The following is a 20,425-nucleotide window of genomic DNA, read 5'->3' on the forward strand; positions in this document are numbered from 1 at the left end:
TCCATTGCTGACTGACATCACATGAGCTTCGCCAGCACTCTGAGTTAGCGTCTCGCTCCTCGGCATTAGCGCCTTAAGAGAGGTATGTAGCACATGATTTAGCGCTCCAATTACCTTCAGGGGCGATAGAAGTCAAGTTTGCAATCGGAGGCGATAATTAGCGCCAGGCGCTAAACTTTGCACCCGTCCGATAATTGCGCCCCAAACGGGGCGATACCGAATTTCTCCCCCCTATGTGTCTTACTAAAGATGATTTTCTTTTCATTATTCTGCAGTTTTTGCCTCCTTCCCATAAAATATCTGCACACGAGCCACACCAAGAAGTCAGGCAGGTCGCCCACTGTGTCCTTCAATGATGCTTCCCTTCAGTCAGCCACCAGGAGAATATGAACATTGTCCCTTCGAAAGTCACTGGTCACTCCTCAGCCTCTTCCCTTGACAGCACCGTTGAAACTAGAAATTCACCATGTGGTGAATTATGTCCAAAAGCCTGTATCTTACCTCACTTCACCCCTCCCTCCCTCCACAGGCACACGCGTGCACGCACAGTTCTCCCCTTCTCCTGAAGGCACTGAGTCATGCAGTACTTGAACTGAATGGCCATTCTTAATGTGTCAGTATTGGCAGACTACTCAACTATATGAGGCATCACAAATGATGCCAATCCTGTCTCCACCTGATGGCCACACAACAACAACTTATATTTACATAGTGCCTTTAACATAGTAAAACATCCTAAGGTGCTTCACAGGATCAAAAAAAATTTGATAACTGCATTTTCCAGCAGGGATTGTTGAATAGGAAGGAGAGGTTTCACTGATTTTCCCCTCCCAAGTCTAGGACACGGGGGCAGTCATAGTGACGCTGCAGGCAACCTGAGATCAGCGAGCTCGGCACAGATCAAAGCCGGGACCCAGAGGAGTCTTAAATAGGCACATCTCCACCCCGTGACTGGCAGAGTCCTTAGAGGAGGCCGATGAGCCGCCGAAAAATGTTTAAATCACCCAGAAATTGGAAGATCAGCCGGGATCAGGGCCGCAACTGTGTGGGCACGTCCCACCATGCTGAACATATGTCCAAAGTGGAAGAAAAACAGGAAATGCTGGAAATACTCAGCAGGTCAGGCAGCATCTGCGGAGAGAGAAACAGAGTCAATGTTTCAGGTCGATGACCCTTCGATGACTGTGCTCAGATTATCCTATGTTGTATTAATTAGTATTTCTTCCCTCTTTTGTTGCAAGGTTTCTACCCTCGCCTACTGAAGGCACTGACTTCTAGCTGGGGAATGATTCCATGGGCACTGGTTACCATCCGTTATCTTGCCCTAGTGGCCTTTATTCATGAATGAGCCTTGATAATAAGCATCTGAAAGCTGTTCAGCTACAGGTGGCAGTAGAGCCAAGCATGATCCTGCACTCACGTGACGCTCACAATACCCGTGGGAGCCCCTGGATAGTGATCAGGAGCAGGAACCCTGACTGGCTTCTTCCATCCTAACCCAGAGGCACAAAGGGCAACGATAGTACCTGTACCTCCACCCTGTCTGAGACCAGCTAGCTCAACACAGATCAGGAATAAAACGCGAGATCTTCCTGGATATTATGGGGTAGATTTTCCTGAAGCTGTCGGGAAGGAGGTGGGACTACAACTTTCGGGTTTTAGACCCGCCTACATCGACGTCTGGCCAATCCACGCGATTTCCCCTTGATTGACCTTGTTGAGCCCGCTGGGCGAGCTCAGCAGGCCAATTAAGGGCCACCCGGCAACAGGTGACGTCACAGACTGAAATTTCATCTGTCAAGAGTTCTTGACAGATGAAATATCAGTGTTTCACAGCTGTTTGAAGCTGTCAAACACTGACAGTCTGAGTTCTAACCTGAATCCTTCTACACAGACTCAGTTAGAACTCTCAGCAGCACTCAAAGCTTAAGGCTGTCACTTTTGCCAGATCGCAGCCATTCAACTTTAAGTGCCGGCTGAGTGATGGACTCCCGACGCCTACAGGAAGAAAGGCTGTAGAGGTAAGTACAGGTAATTTAAACTTCTTTAGACACTTTAGACACACCAAACACACTTACCTTTGCACTCATGCACCCATCACTCACCTGAACATAGACATCACGACCCCTCCAAGTCCCTCAACCTGACGGCCCGCCTGCTCTAACCTGGCGTGGTTTGGAGCCATCGGGAATCCCACACGACACCCCTCAAAATAGTGATTAGGCTAAAAACTACCTGTTAACTGGCAGTTAATTGGCACTAATACCTTCCCGCCTCGGGTCGGCGGGTCCTAGTGCGGGGCAGGTACCCGCCTCCTCTGAAACTTGCGTGGAGCGGGGTTTTGGGCAGGATGGTGTCGGGACCCCCGAATTTGGGATTTCCCCCCCCGTACACGCCTGAAACCCCGCCTGACGGCTCCAGGAAAATCGACCCCTATGGCTCAGTTACTCAATGGATAAGCTCACGGAGGCATCAGGGGAGTCAGTATTGTTTTCGGCACATAAACACAATTGGGTAAAAATTCGTCTTGGTCAATGGCACAAAATGGGCAGTATTGCATCGGCTATTCTCCACCCCACCTGATATTCAGTTCCCTTCAAGCGATACCACCGTTTTACACTACCGCTCAAGATGGAATTCTACCCCAAGATTACTGTAGCTCTTTAGTTTATCTAAACCTTTATAGCTATATATGCTGATTGTATATTTACCTTCTGTATCAAGTGATTTTGTGTGCCCATCATATACCACACAATACTTTACACACTCGAGCTCTACATCCTGTGGCATCAAATAATTTCCATCCACATCCTGCAAAGCAACAATAGTGACTAAGTTAAACGTATAAAATAGAAAGCATTATGGGAAGAGTAGGGGAATACTACCAACATTACTGTACCATTCGGAGGACCCAATATTTCAGTTCAGGCAACAGTCAGGGTATAAAGCTTATAAATAGCTGGCTGCTTCAGACTGGAAGCCAGGAATAATAAGGGGACCAATTTTGTTGAATCATCTATGTGTTCGCTGTCAGATATTGTCTTAGTGCATTACACTCTCTAGCGACTAGCAAGAATGGTGTGGTGCCCTGCTAGCAAAAAATGCTTCTTACAAAGCAGGTTTTTAATTATATTTGGTGCAATAAGACCACACAATCCTCAAAGGTTGGATTTCCTTAATGAGAAAGCAAACTCCAGCAGTGGATTTGATTCATTTATTAATTTCTTACTTTTATCTCCATTTAGTTATTGAGAACTCTACCATTTTGTAGTTCTCTGGTCAGTGCTCTTTAAGTTCACTCATTTATGCCACTTACATAAAAAAAGAAATAGGAGCAGGAGTAGGCCATACGGCCCACTGAGCCTCCTCCGTCATTCAATGAGATCGTGGCTGATCTTCTACATCAACTCCACCTTCCTGACCTATCCCCATATCTCCTGATTCCTTTAGTGCCCAACAATCTATCAATCTCAGTCTTGAATATAGTCATCGACTGAGCATCCACAGCCCTCTGGGATAGAAAATTTCAAAGATTCACAAGCCTCTAAGTGAAGAAGTTTCTCCTCATCTCAGTCCTAAATGGCTGACCCCTTATCCTGAGACTATGACTCCTAGTTCCAGATTGTCCAGCCTGGGGAAACAGCCTCTCAGCATCCATACATTGATGCAACATCGCATCCCCATCTGTTTTTGTCGAACTGTGAATTGTATTTGTGCGTGATATATTGTGGGCCTAGATGATAATAAGGCACAAGTTTCTGCATTCTTATATTAGATTTTGCCGAATTTCAGCTAGGCTCAGTTGGTGGCACTCTTCCTTCTGAGTCAGAAGGTCATAGGTTCAAGCCCCACTCCAGGCTTTGAGCACATTGCCTCGGTTGACACTGCAATACAGTACTGGGGGAGTGCTGCATTTTGGTTGAGATGTTAAACCGAGGCCCATCTGCCTGCTCAGGTGGACAGAAGAGACCTTATGGCACGAGTCGAAGAACATGGAGTTCTTCCAAAGTTAGGACCAGAAGTCCTCCTTCAATTAACACCACCAGTACAGATTAACTGGTTATCCATTCATTCGCTGTTTGTGGGACCTTGCTGTGAGCCAACTGGCTGCCATATTTGCCCACATATAAAGAGTGACTATACTTTAAAAGTAATCCATTGGTCGTAAAGCAATTTGAAATGTCTTGAGGACATAATTTGAATTTATATAAATCACCTTATCAAAGACAGAAAAATAAATCATTACCGTTTTTGCTCTCTTGGCTGTTATCACGTGACTTTCATCATATTGATATTTGCTTCGTACGTCTGTAATAATAAATGTGAAAAAGCTGTACTGAATATGATTTTATATTACAGTGAAAAAGATTGATAAGTTCATGCTGTATCAGACAATTAAAGAAGGCATGGGATGTTTTATTTGCTTCTAAAAAGTCTGATGTTTAATATTTTGTAATGTGAACTAACAGATTTCCCATGGCATTGCTCATGGTTTATAAACATAGGGGGTGAAATTCGATTAGGCCCGAACACGAGGGGAGCGCGAGCGCAATCGGCCCGCGCTCGTTCAAAGTGGTGCAGGCAGCATACAAAATTTGTGCTGTGATCATTTACATGATTGGAGCGCTAAGCTCAGCGCTAAATGCGTTGCTGGTTGGCTTAGCGCTCAAGAGGGGGGCCAATATCAGGTGCAGTCTACTGGGCAATAAAATTTTGCCTAGGCTCTCTGCACTTCTTAAAGGGGAGGTGCTTTGTTGCAGAAGCACCTCATTGTCCCGCTGGATGCAGCCATGGCTCAACATGGAAGAGAAAGGGCAAGGATATTCTCAGATGTGGCACTGGAGGCCTTGGTCCTGGGAGTGCACAGAAGAAGACAGGTCCTCTACCCGCAGGGGGGCAGGAGGCCTTACAGGCAGCATGCCAGAAGGCAATGGGAGGAGATAGCAGAAGCCGACAGTGTCACGTGTATTGTCCCCAGGACCTGGATCCAGTGCCGCAAGAAGTTTAATGACCTCGCACGAGTGGTCAAGGTGTGTGAATGCATCCTCAAATGGCATATCCCACTAACAAATATTGGCCAGGACATTCCCCCTGCTCTTCTTCAAAATAGTGCCAGGGGATCTTTTACATCCACCTGAGAGGCTTTGGTTAAACATCTCATTTGAAAGATGGAGATCTAAAATGGAGAATTCTAAGCCCACTACCGGAATTGTGAACGGGCTGCTGCTGGACAGCTAGTCAACGGTTTGTATCTGTACTGAGTGTTATGTTCATTAATAACTAGACATTCTTATTATGAACACAGCTAGCTTTTGCTAGTTACTTTTATTGAGCACATGTGGACTTGTACAGCATCTTGTAGAGGCTTCCATCTTGACTGTTGCCTTCTGGGTAGCCTAGTGCCTCATGGGTAATGTAGTCTTAATATCATACAGCTGGGTAGTGTAGTCTTATACATACAGCTATATACGGCTCCACCTAGTGTCCACTATAGAATGACATGTTATTGATCATTACATCCCCCTTTCTTTGAGGTTTAACAAAATCAATATCAATCAACTTTCAAGAAAACAATAAAGATAATATCAGTAACACTTTTGTTAGTGCTCTATAAACATAAACATTTTCAAAACAGTCAACACATTTTCAAAGCTTTACATTGTACTCAAAGATTAAGTCTATCAGGCTCTTTTACTTCACGTGTGGATCTTCTCAACACGGGTAAGTCTGATGTGTCTTCATGAGATTGTTCTGGCGGTGAATGACAAGATGCAGTTGCGGCATTGTCATCAATCTGCTCTTGTATAGATCGAGGTCTCCTTGCGATCTTTGCTTGGAGAGGGTTTCAGTGTTTCCTTCACTCTTCATGCCATAACTCTCAATGTAGTCAATGCACTCTCGAAAAACTGCTGGCAGCTGGATCCCATCATACAGCATAGTCCTCTCAGCAGCCTCGGCTAATGGAACACCAAAGATTGGCCTGAGGGAAGAAGGAGTATCCACCGGAACTGCTTCCTGCTCTGGTGCAGGCTTCTTCTTTTTCTTTTTCTCTTTCCACTGCTTAACAACATCTGCTGCGGTTATATCTTTGGACTTTTTCTCCTTGTGTTTTTCCTCTTTGTGCTTTCCTTCCTTTGGCTTCTCTTTGACCTTAAAGTCTTTTTCTTTCTTCTTGGAGAAACTAGGCTTTTTGAAGACATGGATACCCTTTGGCCTTTTCATCCTTGATGGGCTCTCTGCTTCATTACCTGAGTCATCTGGTCTGCTTATGGCACAGTTTATACGGTAGACTCTCTTGACCAGTTCTAAGTCTTCACAAGCTTTGTCACCTAGTATCGAATCAAGTCTTTCAGCCACAACAGAAAACATGAGATGATGCACTTTGTCTTTGACTGTCACTTTAAGTCTGCATACACCTAAGCTATCTATTTTCTGTCCATTATAGTTCTTCAGTAGTACTGACTGTGATAATAATAATAACTTCCGGGAAGTTATGTCATCACTTCCTGTGAACTGTGAACTATGAACTGTGTACATACCTCACTTCCTGTCATATGTCACTTCCTGTTGGGCTGGTATAAATACTGGACTGTTCAGTATTGTAAGAGGCTTCTACCAGAGGCATGGTAAAGACCTCTCTTGTATATCGTGTGTTTGTAAGTTGCTTAAAGCTTACCTTAAAGTTACTTGATGTGTAAGACTCCTTTTCTTACATCAATTTAAGCAACTTAATATTTACACTCACAAATACTAGACCTTCGGACAAACTCGGAGTTAAGGATCCAGGGAACCACCCATCATGGAGAGAATCCTTAGATCTATTCGTCTGGACTTGGACCCGAATACACCAGCAGCTGGCAGGGTATGGAAGCATTGGTACTGTACTTTTGAGAATTTTCTGGATGAATGTGAAGCAGATGCTCCTACTAGATTGAGGATACTTATCAACTATGTAACCCCAAAAGTGTTCGAATATGTTGATGAATGGGATAATTACGATGAGGTGATTCGGGCACTTAAGAAACTGTATGCCAAGACTCCAAATGAGGTCTATGCTAGACATCTACTGTCCACAGCCCAACAAGGGCCAGGGGAATCGATTAACGAATTCCTTCAAGAACTTCGCAGGCTCAGCATAGATTGTAACTTTCAGGCAGCCTCAGCTGAGCTGTACCGTGAAGAAATGATTCGTGATGCTTTCATCTGCGGGATTGCCTCTCCATTTATACGCCAGCGTCTACTAGAAAGTAAAACACTTGAGCTACAAAAAGCTTTTGACCTAGCTTGTTCTCTGGATTTGGCAAAGAGAAATGCAGACCTCTATCAGCTGCCCAGATCTCGATCTGCTGCTGTAACTGCAACCAGACAATTCAAGCGGTCTCAGGTGAACCCTATCATTGGGGAATCTAATTCTGATAATTCTGATGAAGAAGAGGAGGATGACCCCACTTTAGCAGCCTCTTGGCAATCTAGGAGGGAATGCTTCTTTTGTGGAGATGCTTTTCACCCGAGGAAAACCTGCCCTGCTCGCAATGCAATCTGCAGTTATTGCAAAAAAAAGGACACTTTGCTAAAGTTTGCCTATCAAGGGCCTCTATGAGGGCCAATCCAGCTAAGGCCTACCGAACTGCCCCAATTAGGGCCTATCAGGATGCTCCAGCTAGGACCTATCAAGCTTCCTCTCGAGCTCTCTCCCGAAGAAGCACACCGAGAGTTTTAGCCACTCTCTGTGCAACGACACCAATTACAGCTGCTTGCCCACAGAACCTGTCTCATGCAGCTACAAAAGTTTCAATTAAAGGGCATACCTTAGATGCCTTAATTGACTCAGGAAGTACTGATAGTTTCATTAAGGAACAGATTGTTGCGAAATTGAAACTACATGTCTTCCCATCGGACCAGGCAATTGCGATGGCTCAGTCATCACTGAATACCAGAATCTCCGGCTTTTGTATTGTTGATATGACACTTAATGGTCGCATGTATCCCTCCACCCGACTTTCGGTACTCAAGGACTTATGTAGTGATCTCCTCTTAGGGCTGGATTTCCAGAAACAGCATAAGAAACTCACTATTGAGTTCGGCGGATCCAAACCTGGTCTTACTATTTCTAATATACCGTCTAAATTACCGTTTTGTGCATTATCAGCAGCTTCACTGGATGAACCCTCATTATTTGCCAGTATTCCGCCTCGATGCAAACCAATAATAACGAAATCGCGGCGCTTTAATCAGGAAGACCAATCTTTTATTGAGGCTGAAATCTCTCGACTTCTAGCAGAGGATATCATCGAACCATGTTCATCGCCCTGGCGGGCTCAAGTCGTCATTGTCAAGAACCCTCTAAAACCTCACAAACAGCGACTATGCATTGATTATTCGCAAACCATCAATCAATATACCGACTTGGACGCCTACCCATTGCCACGCATTGATGATATGGTTAATAAACTGGCCGAATACAAAGTGTTCTCAACTTACGGTGCCTATCATCAGGTACCCTTGAAGGTCTCAGATAAGCAGTACACGGCCTTTGAGGCTAATGGACGGCTGTACCAATTTCGTCGCCTCCCATTCGGGGTTACTAATGGAGTGGCTGTCTTCCAACAGGCAATGGATGGCCTGGTTAAACAGGAAAACCTAAGGGACACTTTTCCCTATCTTGATAACATTACCATTGCAGGTCACGATCAACAGGAACACGACGCCAACCTCCAAAAATTTCGGGATGCCCTCCATCGCCGTAATTTAACCCTGAATGAATCCAAATCTGTTGAGTCGCAACCAACCATCAACATCCTTGGCTACTGCGTAGGCAATGGTATCATTAAGCCAGACCCAGAAAGACTTCGCCCGCTCCAAGAGCTCCCGTCACCTAAGAATCCGGCTTCTTTACGTCGGGCTCTCGGTCTGTTTGCATACTACGCTAAATGGATTCCTCATTTTTCGGACAAAATCCAACCCTTGCTGCATGCTAGATCATTTCCACTGGGAACAGCAGCTGTTGCAGCCTTTAACCTTCTCAAAAAACAGTTGGAGAAAGCGGCTCTTCACTCCATCGATGAGAATCTCCCTTTCGTGGTTGAATGTGATGCCTCGGAGGTGGCGATCTCGGCTACTCTGAATCAGGAAGGTCGTCCTGTAGCATTTATGTCCAGGACCTTACAAGGTGCCGAGCTACATTATCCTCCGGTTGAGAAGGAAGCCACAGCCATCATAGAGGCAGTACGGAAGTGGAACCATTTTCTAGCTCGCCAGCACTTTACATTAATCACGGACCAACGATCAGTCGCCTTCATGCTCGATAATCGAAAACGAACCAAAATTAAGAATAATAAAATACAACTTTGGAGGATGGAACTGGCCTCTTTTGGTTATACCATTCTCTATCGGCCAGGCAAGGAGAATGTGGCCCCGGACACCCTCACACGGGCATTCTGCTCCACTATGTCGTCCTCGACTCTCATGGATGTCCACAATGGATTGTGTCATCCTGACGTTACGCGCATGCTACATTTCGTACGATCACGGAATCTCCCTTTTTCCACTGGAGATGTAAAGAAAATATGCTCAGAATGCCGGCTTTGTGCGGAATTCAAACCTCAGTTCTTCCGCCCCTCAGATGGTATACTCATACATGCAACCCAACCGATGCAACGACTTAGCATCGATTTTAAGGGCCCAGTGCCCTCTTCAACTCGGAACACATATTTGCTCACCATGATCGACGAATATTCACGTTTTCCGTTTGCCTTCCCCTGCTCCAATATGCTGGCGTCCACAGTAATCTGCTGCCTTGAGCAGGTATTTTCTCTCTGTGGCATGCCGGCTGATATTCACTCAGATCGGGGTCCATCCTTTATGTCAAGGGAACTCAAGGACTACCTCTCAGAACGGGGAATTGCTACAAGCAAAACAACACCATACCATCCCATCGGAAATGGGCAGGTAGAGAGGTATAACGGTATCATCTGGAATTCCGTACGTCTCGCTTTAAGATCTCGGGGCCTACCAGACCAGCAATGGGAAACAGTGCTTCCGGATGCATTGCACTCTATATGGTCCCTGCTTTCTACAGCCACAAATACTACACCTCATGAGCGGTTCTTTGGATTCCAGCGTCGCTCATCTCATGGGACATCACTCCCGTCATGGCTAACTACTCCTGGACCTGTATTACTCCGAAGATACGTTCGGACGTCTAAAAATGACCCTCTCGTAGACGAGGTCGAACTAACCGATGCCAACCCCACCTATGCAAACATATGATATTCCGACGGCCGAGAATCTACCGTATCATTATGGGATCTGGCTCCCTGCCCACCAGGACCTAGTGGGACATCGGGTGATGGCATTTCACCAGGAAACTCTTGGGACCTATCGGGTACCCCTCTCCAGGATCCTGATCGGACACCAACTAGCTTGGTGCCGGTAGAACCCCGCACTCAAAGTTGCGACCCTCCCAGTACCGCGCATGAAAGTACTGATCCGCCACAGACCAGCTCTACACCTCCCTCTGAACAGAGGCAGTCCGACTTTGAACCTATTGGGGCTCGTACACGGAGCCATGATCTCCCCGACCCTTCACAGGGTAATCCAGGCCACACAGACTCTGACCAATGGCCAACCGCATGTAAGCGGACCAGCGACCCTCTACGACGGGAACCCAAACGGGTGCGACTCTTCCTCGTTCGGCAGCTGCGGAACAAAAGGTAGACCACAGCCTCCTAATCCTGCAGGAGGGAAGAATGTGATAATAATAATAACTTCCGGGAAGTTATGTCATCACTTCCTGTGAACCGTGAACTATGAACTGTGTACATACCTCACTTCCTGTCATGTGTCACTTCCTGTTGGACTGGTATAAATACTGGACTGTTCAGTATTGTAAGAGGCTTCTACCAGAGGCATGGTAAAGACCTCTCTTGTATATAGTGTGTTTGTAAGTTGCTTAAAGCTTACCTTACAGTTACTTGATGTGTAAGACTCCTTTTCTTACATCACTGACTTTTTCTGTATTTTGGGCTTTTCTTTCATATTGTTAATGTCACTCATACTGATTAAATTTGCTTTTGCCCCAGTGTCCAGTTTCAATGTAACTAATGCTCCATTTATCTGCAGTGGGATCATCCATTTGTCCTCTTTTACTGCATTCACTTTATGTTCAGCATTGTCTATTTCTGAGGGCTGCACATTTTCTGTATCTTTTTTGATATCGTCACATGACACCATTCCTACAAAAAATGTCTCACTTAAATCAATGTCCTCAATCACATTAACTCGTTGCCCTTTTGAAAAGCATTGTTTGGCAAAGTGATTCTTTCCATTACACTTTGTGCACATTTTTTCAAACGCTGGGCATTGTCTTAACTGGTGTTTGTAACCACAGCGTTTACAATTAAAAATTTCATCCTCCGATTGCTTTTCATTTCTGTTCTGCCCACGTTTCTTCCCCTTGTAGGACACAGCACCGACAGCAGCATTATCACTCATTACATTCACATCATTATTGATTTCACTGAAAGTCTTCGCGTGATTTCGAGCTAGCTCGCTGGCTTGGCATATTTTCACCGCATTTTCCAAATTTAGTTCGGTTTCTCTCAACAGACGTTCCCTGACTTTTTTTTATCATGAATACCAAACACAATCTGGTCACGAATCATGGATACTTTGAGCTCAGAGAAATTACATGTCTGTGCTTTCAGTTTCAGATCAGTTATAAAGCTATCAAAAGTCTCATTTTGTTGCCATGTCCGAGAACGGAAGATGTATCTTTCATACATCTCATTCTTTTTGGGAGAGCAATGTGCATCAATTTTTTTTAGCACATCTTCTAATTTTTCTCTGTTCTCCGCTGGATTAAATACAAATGTATTAAATACCTCTATCGACTGTGGGCCTGCAACCGTAAGCAGCAACGCTATCTTCCTTGTGTCTGGCTTCGTACCGAATCCGATGGCTGCAATGTAGAGTTCGAATTGCTGTTTAAAAGTCTGCCAATTGTAGTCGATTTTTTCTGTGAGATTCAAACGCTCTGGTGGCTTCAAATTCTCCATGTCGCTTTTCACAATTTTCAGCAGATCTTCACCACCCTGGTACCATGTTATGTTCATTAATAACTAGACATTCTTATTATGAACACAGCTAGCTTTTGCTAGTTACTTTTATTGAGCACATGTGGACTTGTACAGCATCTTGTAGAGGCTTCCATCTTGACTGTTGCCTTCTGGGTAGCCTAGTGCCTCATGGGTAATGTAGTCTTAATATCATACAGCTGGGTAGTGTAGTCTTATACATACAGCTATATATAGCTCTACGGCCCCACCTAGTGTCCACTATAGAATGACATGTTATTGATCGTTACACTAAGGACTGATTCTTAGAAGGCAGCCTCCCTCAAGAAGCTATGCCTGCCACAGTACAGATATTTTGTTGGTGATCCTTGTAAGATTTCAACAAAAACTCTACTTGGCCACCAGAAATGTCCTTTCCATCTAGTAGAAGTTGCACATGGTATCTGGTGTAAAAGAGCTGTCCTGAAAACGTTGGTTCATTTTAGGAACCTGCTGTAGCAGCAGTGAGGGTTCTGTAAAATTGATCAGAAGCTGACTTAAATATTCAATGGAATCAAACACTGGAGCTGCCTGCAAGTGCATGACATTACAATGCATTCTAGAAGTTAGTTGTTGGCTTGGTGCTCAGAAGAGGGTCACTGAGCGGCTGCAGGACACTCTGAGGGGGGAGGGTGAACAGCCAGAGGTCGTTGTCCATATCGGTACCAATGACATAGGCAGAAAGAGGGATGAGGCCCTGCAGGCAGAGTTTAGGGAGCTAGGAGAGAGATTAAAAAGCAGGACCTCAAAAGGTAGTAATCTCCAGATTACTCCCGGTGCCACATGCTACTGAGTACAGGAATAGAAGGATAGAACAGATGAATGCGTGGCTGGAGAGATGGTGCAGGAGGGAGGGCTTTAGATTCCTGAGGCATTGGGACTGTTTCTGGGGAAGCTGGGACCTGTACAAGCCGGACGGGTTACATCTCAACAGAGCCGAGACCAATATTCTTGCGGGGAGGTTTGCTAGTGCTATTGGGAAGGGTTTAAACTAGCTTGGCAGGGGGATGGGCACCAGCATATAGGAGTAGAAAAGAGGAATAAGGTGCATAAAAGAGTGAGTGTGTTAGATAGTACTAGAGAAGAAAGTAGTACTAGAGGTGATAGTAGTACCATATTGGATAGGAGCAGACTAAGAAAGACTACGAAAAATTCAAAAATGGGTTTAGAATGCATGTACGTAAACGCACAAAGTGTGGTGAATAAGGTTGGTGAGCTACAAGCACAATTAGCCGTGTGGCAATATGATGTTGTGGCAATTAGAGAAATGTGGCTTAAAAACGGTGAGGACTGGGCACTTAATATTCAAGGGTACAAGGTGTTCAGAAAAGATAGGGGAGGAAAAAGGGAGGTGGGTGGCATTGCTGATTAAGGAAGACATTGTAGTGTTGGAAAGGGAGGATGTTCTTGAGAGGACAAGGACAGAATCCATTTGGTTAGAGTTGAGCAAAAAGGGTATGATCACGCTATTGGGGGTATTCTATAGGCCTCCAAAGAGGGAGGTAGAGGAGCAAATCTGCAGGGAAATCACAGAGATATGCAAGAGGTATAGAGTGGTGATATTGGGGGACTTTAATTACCCAAATATCAATTGGGATAATGTTAGGGTGAAGGGAAAGAAGGGGGAGGAATATCTGAAATGTGTTCAGGAGAATTTCCTTGACCAGTATGTTCTTGGCCCTAAGGAAGGAGGCATTGCTGGATCTGGTGCTGGGGAATGAGGTGGGCCAGGTCGACCAAGTGTCTGTGGGAGAACACTTGGCTACGAGTGATCATCGTATCATAAGATTTAGATTAGCAATGGAGAGGAGCAAGGAACAATCTAGAATGAAACTTCTAAACTGGAATAGGGCTAACTTCAATGGGATGCGAAAGGATCTAGCCAGGGTAAAATGGAACCAAAGACTGACAGGAAAAACAGTAACAGAACAATGGGTGATCTTTAAGGAGGAGATGTTCCAAGTACAGGCTAGGTACATTCCAACAAGAGGGAAGGGTAAGGGAACCAAAGCAAGGGCTCCTTGGATGACGAGGGAGATAGAGAAGATGATGAAATGAAAAAAGAGGGTGTATGATGCATGTCAGGTGAATTCTTCAAGGGAGAAACAGACCAAATACAGTAAGTTGAGAGGGGAAGTGACGATGAAAATAGATTGGCAAAGAGAGAATATGAGAGTAGAATGGCAGTTAACATAAAAGGGAACCCAAAAATCTTCTACCGGCATGTAAACAGTAAGTGGGTAGTAAGAGGTAGTAGGCGCATGGGATCACCACCTCCAAGTTCCCCTCCAAGTCACACACCATCCTGACTTAGAAGTATATTGCTGATCCTTCATCGTCGCTGGGTCAAAATCCTGGAACTCCCTACCTAACAGCACTGTGGGAGTACCTTCACCACATGGACTGCAATGGTTCAAGAAGGCGGCTCACCACCACCTTCTCGAGGGCAACTAGGGATGGGCAATAAATGCTGGCCTTGCCAGTGACGCCCACATCCCATTAACCAAATTTAAAAAAGAGACAGGGTGGGGCCTATTAGCGACAAAGAAGGTGCTATATGCTTAGAGGCGTAGGGTGAGGCTAGAATGCTCAATAAGTACTTTGTATCGGTGTTTACTAAGGAGGTGGATGCTGACAAAATATCGGTAGCAGTGGAAAAGGTAGAAGCAATGGAAGGGGTGAAAATTGCTAGACAGGATGTACTAGAATGGCTGGGTCTGCTTAGAGTGGATAAGTTGCCTGGTCCAGATGGTTTGCATCCCAGATTGCTAAGGGAATTGGGGGAGGAGATAACGGAAAGGCTTGCCATAATGTTCCAAGCTTCCCTAGATACGGGGGAGGTGCCCGAGAATTGGAAAGTGGCAAATGTGACACCATTGTTCAAGAAAGGGTGTAAGGATAATCCTAGTAACTACAGGCCGGTCAGTTTAACATCAGTGGTGGGTAAAGTTTTAGAAACAATAATCAAGGAAAAAATTAATGGGCACTTGGAGAGGTTTAAGCTAATTAAAGAGAGCCAACACAGATTTGTAAAAGGCAGATCATGTTTGACTAATCTAATTGAATTTTTTGATAAAATAAAAGGGAGGATCGATGAAGGGAATGCAATGGATGTTGTCTACATGGACTTTAGGAAGGCGTTTGACAAAGTACCACATAGAAGGCTGGTTAACAAAATTGAGGCTCATGGAATAGGTGGGTCAGTGGCAGCTTGGATAAGGAATTGGCTTAAGGACAGAAAAGAGCGAGTTGTGGTAAATGGCTGTTTTTCAGACTGGAGAATGGGAGACTGTGGTGTTCCCCAAGGGTTAGTGCTGGGGCCACTGCTTTTTTTTGATATAAATGACCTGGATATTGGAATACAAAGTAGAATTTCTAAATTTGCCGATGACACCAAACTTGGAGGCAAACAGTGAGGATGATACCAATCAACTGCAACAGGACATAGAAAGGCTGGCAGAATGGGCAGACAAGTGGCAGATGGAATTTAATAGAGAGGAGTGTGAGGTGATGCATTTTGACAGAAGGAACAGGGAGAGGCAATATACACTTATTGGCACAGTTTTAAAGAGTGTGCAGGGACAGAGGGACCTGGGAGTTAATATGTATAGGTCCCTGAAGGTGGCAGGACATATTGAGAGAGTGGTTAGCAAAGCATATGGGATCTTGGATTTCATAAATAGAGGTATTGAGTACAAAAGTAGAGAAGTTATGCTGAATCTTTATAAAGTGCTGGTTAGGCCACAACTGGAGTATTACGTCCAGTTCTGGTCACCACACTTTAGGAAAGATGTGAAGGCACTTGAGAGGGTGCAGAGGAGATTTACCAGAATGGTTCCGGGGATGGGGGATCTTAGCTACAAGGACAGGTTGGAGAAGCTGGATTTGTTTTCATTAGAGCAAAGGAGGTTGCGGGGTGATTTGATAGAGGTGTACAAGATTATGACGGGTTTGGATAGGCTAGATGGGGAAAGGCTGTTCCCACTAGTTGATGGTACAAGGGCTAGGGGACACAGATTTGAGGTTTTGGGCAAGAGATACAGGGGGGATGTGAGGAAAAACTTTTTTACGCAGCGAGTGGTGAGGACCTGGAACTCGCTGCCGATGGAAGTGGTGGAAGCGGAGACACTCAATGTTTTCAAGGGGAGACTGGATAGGCACTTGAGGGAAATAAACTTGCAGGGCTACGGGGATAGAGCGGGGGAATGGGACTGACTGGATTGTTCCACAGCGAGCCGGCACGGACTCGATGGGCCGAATGGCCTCCTTCTGTGCCGTTATGACTCTATGACCTGCAGTACTGAATACTGGCACTGACTTGGTGGCAGGCCCAGGCCCAGCAGGTCCGGAGGGCATTTGCACCAGTTCTTTCAGTAAAGCCGTTTAATTTCTGTGCCAATGTCAGATTGGGGTTTGGAGTGTAAATGACATTCTGGTGCTGATGTTTAAATTTACTGTCAGCATGAAAGGCAAAAAAAAATTCTTCAGCACTTTGCTGACAACCTGAGGTTGTAGGAATAGGTGTATTCCTAACAAATAACGGAGCTTGACTCGGAAGAACAACAAGCAGGATTTTAATGTTGAATTAGATGAAGTACAGCAAACAACGTAGAACGATGCAGGAGAGTCGTGGGGACGCCACGAGGACGGACTAGGCAGTCCAGAGGTTTGTGCGATGACGTCATCGCGTTTGCGTCGTGACGTCATCGCATTGCTCGCGTTTCCCGCGCTTGGGGCGGTCATGTGACTCGCGTGGTGACGTCACCACGTTTACCCGGCACTGGAGCTGGCCGTTGCGGCCGAAGTCGCGGGAGCGGGAGGCCGAGCTAGACCGGCGCTAGCTGCAGAAGCGGGAGACCGAGCTGGCCCGGCTCGCGTTCTTAAAGGGGTAACGGCCCGAACACGCAAACTCAATACAACGTAGGTAAGTTAAAGGGAATTTTATGTATCATAAGTAAGGGACACCCGGTGGTACTGCTACAAGGTAAATGTTTTCATGAGTTATATAATGCAAGTTGTTGTTGATGCATTTTCAGTTGTTAAAGGCACTTTAGAAGGACTTACAGTCCCAGAGGAGCTCTAAATGGATTGAACTATTTATTTTCTGCACTCTAAAAGGGTTATTTGACAGTGTTTCTTTTAAATTCTTTTGAATTTCTGGTTTGTTTGGCGATCTGAATGGCAGAAAGCCCTATCTTTCCTAGAGCGCTTTGTTAATCTTAAGCAAGGATGATCTATAGGGAGGCATTTAATATATAAATCATTCCCAAAAGTCATTGAGAATGGGCTGAGACGTCTTTTATAATGGCCCAGTAATTCCGGGCACAACGCGTGAGTACGGACGGGGTACTCACGCGTGTGCCCGGAGGAATTGCCAGTTTTCAGCATGCACAGCGCATGCGCTGAAAACCGGCATTTCCTGTCCTCTAACCCAAGGGGTTAAGAGGCAGAACGCGTGCGACTGCCCAGGCAGCGCGTGCGCAGTGAAATTCCTTTTTTTTTCCCCAGAGTTGCCCGAGTGTAAAGGCCTCCGGTTTTTACGCGTGGAAAAACCAGACGTAAGTATTTCGTTTTACAGGTGAGTGGGCTTTTAGTACAATGTAGAAATTTTTTTTCCCACAGGTTTCTTATTTTTAAGGAATTTACAGTAACGTAAGTTTAGTTTTAGACCCTATTTTTAAAAAAATTATTTTTTACAAAAATTTGATTAATTGTTTAAAACATTTTTTTAAACTTATTTATAGTTAATATAATCAGTGGGATGTTTTTTAAAATTTTATTTAAAGTTATAGTGTTTTGGCAGCCCATACTTTTCATGAGTGACAGTTCTTACTGTCAAACTCATGAATGAGTTTCCCCTCCCCTGATTGGCTGCACAGTGCTCACCTGATCCCAGCCGGCACATCGCACTAACTACGCCGCTGGATCAGGTAAGCACTGCGCGCCGACAGCTGAACTGGACCAATGACAGGAAATGCAAGCAGGCCCGGGCTTCAGATGTCGGCGCGCAGGGTGAGTGCACATCGGGGGCTTGCACGCGCGGCAAGCTCCCGATCCTAATTTCAGGGCCAATGTTTAAACCCTTTCATAGAGTTTGACAAAGTCTTTAAACTAAATACACTAACTATAATAATATCTTAAAAATCTTACGTCTGCACACAATTCCTGTCTGCAAAAATCTTACTTCCTGTTGTCATGTTTCAGTTACACTTTTTTGTCAATTTTGTACCATTAGAAATTCTTTGGTCCACATGTATAATGGAATCTACCTGTGGAAATATGTCACCCTGTAATTACACCCTTCTGCCAGTGGCGGTGCTGTTTTGCATTTCCAGGTTCCTCAGCCTGCACTGAATTGAATCTTCTACACTTCAACCAACTCTACTCCCTATCCCAAACTCCACCAATTTTGCTATTTACAAATCAAAGTATTATGTAAAAATAAGTACAGGATTTCTTACTTTAAAATGGGGACTGGATTCCATTTGCATGCCCTGGTCTAACTATACCCCACCCTCTAACACTGCTTCAGCTAAAGATTACATTTGGTCTTGACTGGTGGTGTGTATTCAACTAGTTTTTGATATTTTATCCTCTTTACCTTTTTTCCCCCCTAATAAGAACACTAATTATTTATCGAGAAAAAATATATACATACAGAGAGCAGGTCCAGTAGTTTTGTGAGGAAACTTATATTACCCAAGGCCATACAACAACAGAATACTGGGACTGGGGTTCAGTGAGCTGTAGATGAAGTACGCTCATCAACTTTTACAGCAGCCAATCCTACATCAAAAACAACTTTACAGCATCCCATTCTTCAAGTTAATGATGAAATTACCCAAGATCAACAGGTCAAGGGCAAACTTCTGCAGTGTGTGGAGAATGCAAATGAAAAGAAGGGAAGCAATTTGGGAAGGGATGAAAAGTAATGGACTAATGACCCTGGAAGCCTATATGAATAATCTGAGGCATGACATGAGGTATGGGTACCATTCTTGGGAGGAAAAAAGGTGACTTTGGACCTATGGTTACCACTGGGGATTTTCCTCATGTTACTTCTGGATCGTTAGTAGAATAATTGATAGAGATTGATTGTTGTCATTAGTTAACAACTCCATCATCATTGTATCAGGTGAATGAAGGCAAACTAGATGGACCTTGGCCTTTTTTCTATCCAGCAATTTCTATGTTCCAATAAAGCAAGTACCAGTATCTGGTATGTTGAATAACATTTTGGTAATCATTTTCTCACTGATTCCCATTGTTTTAAACAATAGGCAGACAGACAGTATATAGCGCCTTTCACGACCACCGGACATCTCAAAGCGCTTTACAGCCAATTAAGTATTTTTTGAAGTGTAGCCACTGTTGCAATGTAGGAATACATCTCACTGTGGTCCTAAGTCGCACCAACTCCCGTTCACCCATCACCCCTGTGCTCGCCGATCTACATTGGCTCCCGGTAAAGCAACGCCTCAATTTCAAAATTCACATCCTTGTTTTCAAATCCCTCCATGGCCTCGCTCCTCCCTATCTCTGTAATCTCCTCCAACCCCACAACGCCCCCCCTCCCCCGTCCCCGAGATATCTGCGCTCCTCTAATTCTGGCCTCTTGAGCATCCCTGATTATAATCGCTCAACCTTTGGTGGCCATGACTTCAGCTACCAAGGCCCTAAGTTCTGGAATTCCCTCCCTAAACCTCTCCGCCTCTCTACCCTCCTTTAAGATGCTCTTTAAAACCTACCTCTTTGACCAAGTTTTTGGTCACTTGTCCTAATATCTCCCTATGCGGCTTAGTGTCAAATTTTGTTTGATAACGGTCCTGGGAAGTGCCTTGGGAGGTTTTACTGCATTAAAGGTACTGTATAAATACAAGTTGTTATACTCACCAACTAAGTAGAGATAAATAGGCTCTGTCAGTTTGGAATACTTTGTGTGCTGATTCAGCATATTGTAGAGCTCTGTTGCATCACAAAATATGATTCCAGCCATTACAACAATAAAGGTGAAAGCAATAAATTGTTGGATGCTGAGTGATAACTTATAGGGATTATTCCACACACACTTCCAAAAGCTGTTGCCTGGCCTGGTCTGGTCTGGTCTGGCCACCCTCACTAGTTGCTAGGCTCTTCAGTTGAGTGGTATCCAGGAAGTGACATCAATGGAAGGGGGCGGGGTTACCCGCTAAGGCGCATGCGCAGAGTGCGCTGGTTCCCTCAGCTTTGATTGACAGCCGTGTCCACCACAGGTCGACGCACCGCGGCGCTCCGGAGCACCAATCAGCCAGCGGGACGGGCTGCGCGTCAAC

General features: G+C 44.9%; 1 protein-coding gene across 2 annotated transcripts in view; it reads right to left on the bottom strand.

The window, feature by feature from the left end:
• styxl1 (serine/threonine/tyrosine interacting-like 1) overlaps nucleotides 1-20,333 on the bottom strand; it is a 46,620-nt gene extending 26,287 nt beyond the window's left edge. The window contains exons 1-3 of one of the 2 annotated variants that reach the window (XM_085964217.1): nucleotides 20,007-20,329; nucleotides 4,247-4,308; nucleotides 2,712-2,811 (exon numbers count right to left, since the gene is read on the bottom strand). In XM_085964217.1, coding sequence (XP_085820343.1) covers nucleotides 2,712-2,811; nucleotides 4,247-4,308; nucleotides 20,007-20,109 — 265 coding nt within the window. In that variant the 5' untranslated portion in view covers nucleotides 20,110-20,329. Of the gene's footprint in view, nucleotides 1-2,711; nucleotides 2,812-4,246; nucleotides 4,309-20,006 lie in introns of both variants that reach the window. The other variant, XM_085964218.1, reaches the window with a different exon arrangement.
• Between the last annotated feature and the right edge of the window lie 92 nt (nucleotides 20,334-20,425).

The sequence above is a fragment of the Somniosus microcephalus genome, chromosome 22, assembly GCF_052327205.1.
Source record: "Somniosus microcephalus isolate GS21.2 chromosome 22, FLI_Smic_1.0, whole genome shotgun sequence".
Classification (NCBI taxonomy): Eukaryota; Metazoa; Chordata; class Chondrichthyes; order Squaliformes; family Somniosidae; genus Somniosus; species Somniosus microcephalus.